Source organism: Babylonia areolata, chromosome 12 (genome assembly GCF_041734735.1).
Source record: "Babylonia areolata isolate BAREFJ2019XMU chromosome 12, ASM4173473v1, whole genome shotgun sequence".
In the NCBI taxonomy this organism is placed as follows: Eukaryota; Metazoa; Mollusca; class Gastropoda; order Neogastropoda; family Buccinidae; genus Babylonia; species Babylonia areolata.
In genome coordinates, this window is record NC_134887.1 from 12,223,310 (window position 1) to 12,230,662 (window position 7,353).

Genomic DNA, 7,353 nt, shown 5'->3' on the forward strand with positions numbered 1-7,353 from the left:
AAATCTCGTCTCAAAACTCACCTTTTCCCTCAGCAATAAGTTCAATTGTGGCAGGTCCACTTCCTTTGCGTTAGCTGTGCTTTGCTTGACTATGTGTGTATACATATGTATGTGTACATAACTACATGCATATATATGAATGTGTATTGTGTGTTTATGTAAGTTTGTGCCTGCCTATGTGTGCGTATGTGTTAGGGTAGCTGTTAGATACACATGTATGTTAAAATGTATGTATGCAGCGTGTGTGTGTGTGTGTGTGTGTGTGTGTGTGTAGTCACATTTTGGTGTGTGTATGTAACATAGATATGATGTATTATGTTAACAAAAGCGTTTTTGTACAGCACCTAGAGCAGATTTCTGGATAGTGTGCTATATAAGTATCCATTATTATTATTATTATTATTATTAATACAAACAGTCTATGGATTTGTCAGAACGCAGTGACGCCTCCTTTGAGAAACATGAAACTGAAAACTGAAAACTGACGACTGTCTGGCAGCACGAGGTTCTGCGGCGATTCATGGGCGTCCTGACGGAGAAGGAAGGGGAGGCCACTCCGGAACCCCTGCAGCCGGTGCTGCGACGGATGTGTGCCCTGTACGGGCTGTGGAGCCTGGAGAAGCACCTGACCACTCTGTACCAGGGTGAGGACCGGGTGGAGGGCGGGTGTGGGTGTGTGTGTGGGTGTGTGTGTGTGTGTGGGGGGTGATGACAGACTGACAGAGAGGCAGGGACAGAGAGATAGACAGGGAGGGAGAGAGAGAGAGACAGACAGACAGACAGACAGACAGACTGGGTGTCGTGTTCCGTAATTTCTGGAGGCAAAAAAGGTTTCATTCCTAAACAGCGGGTTAAAACGTGCTCTACCGTTAAACGTCCCTTGCAAATGCATTCAATATTTTCACAATATTTTGTGAATGGGGCATTTAGTAATAACCTAAATGCCATGCTCTTTACAGCCCTGCGAGTTCTTTTAGCATTTAATAAGGCAGAAGTGTTAACTTCTAAAGACATAAAGGAATTTTGCATATTTCTTTCAACAATATTACACATTTTAGATGATGATAAACGATGAGGAAGTTCAGTTGCATTTAAAGCGTTTTCAGCTCCAAGCTTTGCAAGATGATCTGCATGTTCATTAGAGAAAAGCCCACAGTGTGAGGGAATCCAGCACATTTCAATATTAGTTCCTCTCATTTGAATACAGTGAATCAAAAATCTTATTTCAAAAATGATGTTATAACTAATGTTCATACAACCTGATTTGATAGACTGCAGAACTGATTTTGAATCGACACAAAATAAAACATTAATCAAGTTTAGGGGCAGATCAATTAGATATGTTAATGCCATAAGGACGGCAATTAATTCAGCTGTAAAAATTGAGAAGCCCTTTCCAATATGATATGACTTTTCAATTTTCGAAGCAGGAATTGCATATCCAGAACAAGCAAACTGATTTTCTAGAACAGAACCGTCTGTAAATATTTTTAAGTGGTGGGGGTATGTTTCAGACAAGTGTGATTTGACTCGAGAAGCTAGTATATTGGGATTTTCATCTTTCTTAATGTCACAATATTGAATATCAAAAGCTGCTCCCGTTAATTCCCATAATGGAACTGGTGAAGTGCTCATAATCGGAGCAACATTTTGTGGATCAACATTTGATTGATTAATTCTCTCCATACGAACGGCAAAAGAGAGGACGTTAACAGCGTTTCACCTCAATTACCATCATCAAAATATTGCAAGCGGAAGGCTGTTATACTGAAGAGGTGAATGTTGACAAAGAATACCACAATTCTGACGACGGAAGCTAAAGGTTGGGTCATTCAGACACCCACTGGACATCCGAGGGGTCTGTGTAGAGGAGAAGAGAGGACTGGCCATACTGAGTGAGTTAAAAGTATGTTTGTTCCAAGCAAACTACCATTTGCTTCCCACCCTACCTGTCCAGGTGGCTACATCACGGGCAGTGACGCCCCCCGCATGATCCGTGAAGCCATCCTGAGGTTGTGTGCCGAGCTGAAGGACGATGCCGTCACGCTGGTGGACGTTCTGGCGCCCACTGACTTCATCCTCAACTCTCCCATTGGTGCCTCCGACGGAGAGGTGAGGATTTTTGTTTTTTTTGTTTTTTTGTTTTTTTCGGTTTTTTTTGGTTTGCAAAACTGTTAACTCATTCTACCCCACAGCTACATTTGTATTTGTATCTCTTTTTATCACAACACATTTCTCTGTGTGAAATTTGGGCTGCTCTCCCCAGGGAGAGCGCATCGCTACACTACAGCGCCACCCAATTTCAATTTCGATTTCTCTCCCTTCCCCCCCCCCCCTTCTGTGTGTGTGTGTGTGTGTGTGTGTGTGTGTGTGTGTGTGATCCAGCTGGAGATCTGGGTTTTTTTTGGTTTTGTTTTGTTTTTCAAATTGAGTGCTAGGCTTGATGCTTTTATTATTTCCATGTTTGTTTCCCTCTTTTTGTTGTTGTTGTTGTTTTGATAATTTCCACTTATCTCCACTCCACTGTTGGACGCCGTTCTTTCTCTGTCTCTGGACCTTGCATTTGGAATGAACTTCCCCTTTCGCTTCGTCAGGTCTCCGCACTCAGCTCTTTCAAGTCTTGGCCTTAAAACCCGCCTCATCACAAGATAGCCTCCCTCCCCTGCCTCTTCCTTGTCTTCAGTTTCTTCTACAGTTTTAGAGTTATGCATTCGTGTGAGAATGACTGGTGTGAAAGCGCTTTGATTTGTCTCTGCACAAGATTCAGCGCTGTAGAAATACTATCATTATTATTATGATTATCTCATTGCATGCGTTTACACATATTTTCCATGCCCCAGGGGCAGGATGGGTGGGGGAAAAACCATACTCACTCACTCTCACTCACTCATTCCCTCGACCTCTGGGGTCGTTGGGGGGACATGAGGAAGATGTCATAGCTCGCCACGCTGTTCTGTTGGCAGCTGTCGTGAGGGGATCTGGCATCGTCATTTTGGTCCATTCCTTGACGTTGTCGGACCAGCTCTTTCTCTGCCGCCCCCGTCTGCACCCTCCCTCTACAGTCCCTTGCAGGATGGTTTTGGAGAGGGTGTTATGTCATATGACGTGACCAAACCATGCCATCTTCCGTCGTTTGACAGTCGCCAGCAGTGGTTCTTGGGGCCCAACAAGATTGCTGACCAGGTTCCGCACATAGTCATTGGTCTTGTGCTCCTTGTAGGAGATGTGTAGTAGTCTCCTCAAGCACTTGGTTTCGAATGCTTGGATTCTTCTTTCTGTTTCTGCCATCAGTGTCCATGTCTCACATCCATATAAGAGGATGGAGGCCACCAGTGACTTGGGTTTTTTTTTGTCTGCTCTGCTCTACAAAAAACCATAACAAACAACAAACATGTTAATTGCTTAAAATCTCATTTGGTGTCATATACTGTACCATGTCAAACTGATGCAAACTAGGCCTATGGTTTGCTCTGTTTGGCCAAATTTCGCGCGGCTAACAGTGAAAAGACGTCCCTCTTAGTCTGGCCCGCTCTTAGCCAATCAAACGCCTCTAACAGCTATAAGCGCTGAATCATTCCTTTGGCCAAGGCTCTCCACGCCATCTTGTCAGGTTTTCGCTCTGTCTCGTCTAACGCTTTCTTTGGCTATTAAGCGTTTTCATTTGGCCTTATTTTGTTGTATGCGGCTTGCATGTATATTGTGCTTACATTCTCATTTTTCCTTGGGTTAATTGAATAATAATTTGTTGTGTTTCCTTTTCTTTCCCACCTCCCAGATCTACAAGAACCTGTACGGCGCCATGATGCAGGGAGACAGGGCACTGGAGCGTCCCTCCTACTGGCGCAGTTTTGTGGACAGCCCTGTCAAAGGCAGCGCCAACCCTGCAACCTCCAAGCTGTGATCAAAGGAAAAAAAACAACATCTGCTGCAGTTACCTACCTGCCTACCTACCTACCCCACTCCCCTGTGCTCTTGACTGAATTGTAATTTTTTTTTTTTTTTTTTTTTTTTTTTTTTGCTGGCCCATCATGAGCTGTTGCTGTGTCTTTAATTCCATCATTTTCACACACCATTCATTCCTAACCATTGCCTCCAAGTGCTGACAATAGAAGTATATATATATGATAGTCAGTCGTGTTCGACTATGACCATCAGAACAGCAGAGGAGGCAACTGCTGTTCCGACTATTTGGGCTAGAATTTGATTATAGTGGAGAGTGTCTTGCCCAAGTACATCCCCACTCTCTCGGCCAAGAGGGTTTTAGGACAGTCGGCGTTGGGACGGTTCCCAAAGGCCCACTAGCCCACAAGGCTGCAGCACTAAGAGCCAGTGCAATTTTGCCTCCTAGTTTGAGAGTCATAGTCCTTCACAAAAGGCTAAGCTGTAAATGGTTTCCCATTGATTGGAGAAACCATTGATAATGCAGCTCTCGCTTTGCTGTTGGCCCAAATGTAAACTTACGTCAATCTGTGATATAAGCTGAGTGTTGGGCCTGACGATAGAAGTACGACCTGCAGTAAACACCCCTATGCTTTTGACTGAATCGTAATTTTTGTTGTTGTTGTTGTTTGTTTTGGTTTTGTTTTTGTTTTTTTTTTCCTGACCCATCAGGCACTGTTTCAGTGAATTTACTCACACGGCGTTCATTCCTAACCGTCACCTCCCAAGCGGTGATGAAGGGAGTAAACACCATCTGTGCTCTTGACTGAAACATAATTTCTACTTTTTTTTTTTTTTTTTTTCTTTTTTTCACTTTTAGTTGTTATTGTTTTTTTGGTTTTTATTGCAAGCCCATCATGGACTGTTCCAGTGTCTTAACTCATTCCCAACTGTGCCCCCGGAAGCAGAGTATGGCTGCTTACATGGTGGGGTAAAAACGGTCATACACGTAAAAAGCCCACTCACGTATATACGAGTGAACGTGGGAGTTGCAGCCCATGAACACAGAAGAAGAAGAAGAAGAAGAATTCCAAACTGTAACCTCCAAGTGGTGAATTAAAGCAAAATGATCTGGAATAAACACCCCCTGTTCTCCTTTTTTTTTCTTTTTTTTTTCTTGCTGGCCCATCTTATTACACTGTTGCAGTGGCATCATGCCATATTGATCTCCTTTCACCCCTGAAAACGGACTATGGCTGCCTACATGGCAGGGTAAAAAACAGGCATACACGTAAAAGCCCACTCGTGTACATACGAGTGAACGTGGGAGTTGCAGCCCACGAATTAAGAAGAAGAAGAAGAAGATCTCCTTTTACCAAGGTTTGGGACTGACAGGAGACGGGCGCAATAGCCGAGTGGTTAAAGCGTTGGGCTGTCATTCTGAGGGTCCCGGGTTCAAATCACGGTGACGGCGCCTGGTGGGTGAAGGGTGGAGATTTTTACGATCTCCCAGGTCAACATATGTGCAGACCTGCTTAGTGCCTGAACCCCCTTCGTGTGTAGATGCAAGCAGAAGATCAAATACGCACGTTAAAGATCCTGTAATCCATGTCAGCGTTCGGTGGGTTATGGAAAGAAGAACATACCAAGCATGCACACCCCCCGAAAATGGAGTATGGCTGCCTACGGTCATACACGTAAAAGCCCAGTCGTGTGCATACGAGTGAATGCAGAAGAAGAAGAGAAGGGACTGACAGGCACTTTTTCGTTTTTTTCATGCGTAAACTAAAAAGATTTTTGTTTTGGAATTATACCCTGTGACAGGGACTGCAGCATTGTCTTTGATTAACCCTTTCAGTGCCGAGCCTGTTGTATTATGGTGAGTGATCACTATTTGCCAAGGGATGTTTTTTGGTCAAGGAGGGTAATAATGTAAAAAAAAAAATAAATAAATAAATTTAAATTTTTTTTTTTAAATTCAAGGATGTGAACTATTCAATTCAAAATAGTTTGTCAGCTTCAATCAGAACAGAAATAGTTTGGCTGCTTCAATCAAAACAGAAAATTATACTATTAAAAGGAAGTATACAAATTATAGCCTGTACTTTTCTGAAATGAAAATGAACACACTATCTAATTATGACAGTTTCATACAATTTTCATGATTTTGCAATACAGGAAAATTCCTACAATGACTCGGACAGAAATTTCCGTATTGGGGCGCTTTTAAAAAAAAAATTTTTTATTGCATGCTGGAAGGGTGTGGAAGTTGAATTTCCATCGTTGGCACTCAAAGGGTTAATCATAATGATTTAAATTGATATATTGAGGAGGCCAGCAGCATTGTTCATCAGGATTTTTGATGTTATGTATGTTAAAAAAGAAGAAGAAGAAAAAAGGGAATGATTTCTTGATATGACAGATACTTTCTCCTCTCCCCTTACAACAGGTGGTGCAGTTTCAGTTTCAGTTTCAGTAGCTCAAGGAGGCGTCACTGCGTTCGGACAAATCCATATACGCTACACCACATCTGCCAAGCAGATGCCTGACCAGCAGCGTAACCCAACGCGCTTAGTCAGGCCTTGAGAAAAAAAAAAGAAAAGAAAAAAAAGGTGAATAAATAGTAGATAAGCTTACATAAATAAATAAATAAATAAATGAATAATAATTATGATATAAAAAAAGGTAGTAGTAATGATAATAATAATAATAAAATAATAATAATGAATAAATAAATAAGACAACAATGATGATAAGGTGATGCATATATGAGTACAGGTGGAGTTTGTCTGTAGTAAACTGAGCATCTTTTATGAGTCGTTACCTACTCTTCCCTTTTGTTTAGTAGCCGCAAGGTTTCGTTAAATATCATTGCCATTTCCATTCATAACAGCTTTTCACTTTCAGTCCTTGGGTTTGAAATAGATGAAAATACTCTGACTTTGGTAGTTGGTGGTGAGGATTATTGCAAGAAACTCTTGAGAGGTTAATTATTTCTTTTTCATGATGGTGTATATATATATATATATCTCCCTGGGGAGAGCAGCCTGAATTTCACACAGAGAAATCTGTTGTGATAAAAAGAAATACAAGTACATTTTTTTTTCTTTCTTTTTTTGTATGCGTGTGTGTGCCTTACATTTTTCAGATTTTTTGGGGGGGATGTATTTGATTTCGGACGGTTGCGAGCAAAGACTTATTATTACCTGCATTGAACGATTCGTGTGATTGATTGTCTTGTTGCAAAGTTTGCAATGGTCGTGTTATGCCAGTGACGTTTGGTACGTCGTACCATCATGCTCACACGGTGGGTGACAGATCAAGGAAGACCCTGACCCGTCGTCACTATTGTCGTGAATTATTCAAAATGTGTGCAGCATCATTTCCCATGACTAGGCTGTCATGCAGACAGTGGAAAGTTAGTTGGTTTTTTGTTTTTTTTTTAACAAGTTTACTGGATTTTTTTTTTTTTTT

The 7,353-nt window shown here is 41.8% G+C and overlaps 1 protein-coding gene across 1 annotated transcript in view; it reads left to right on the forward strand.

The window, feature by feature from the left end:
• Window positions 1-7,353, forward strand: part of LOC143288395 (peroxisomal acyl-coenzyme A oxidase 3-like) — a 37,529-nt gene extending 30,176 nt beyond the window's left edge. The window contains 3 exon segments of the mRNA XM_076596814.1: window positions 500-644; window positions 1,958-2,112; window positions 3,776-7,353. Coding sequence (XP_076452929.1) covers window positions 500-644; window positions 1,958-2,112; window positions 3,776-3,901 — 426 coding nt within the window. The 3' untranslated portion in view covers window positions 3,902-7,353.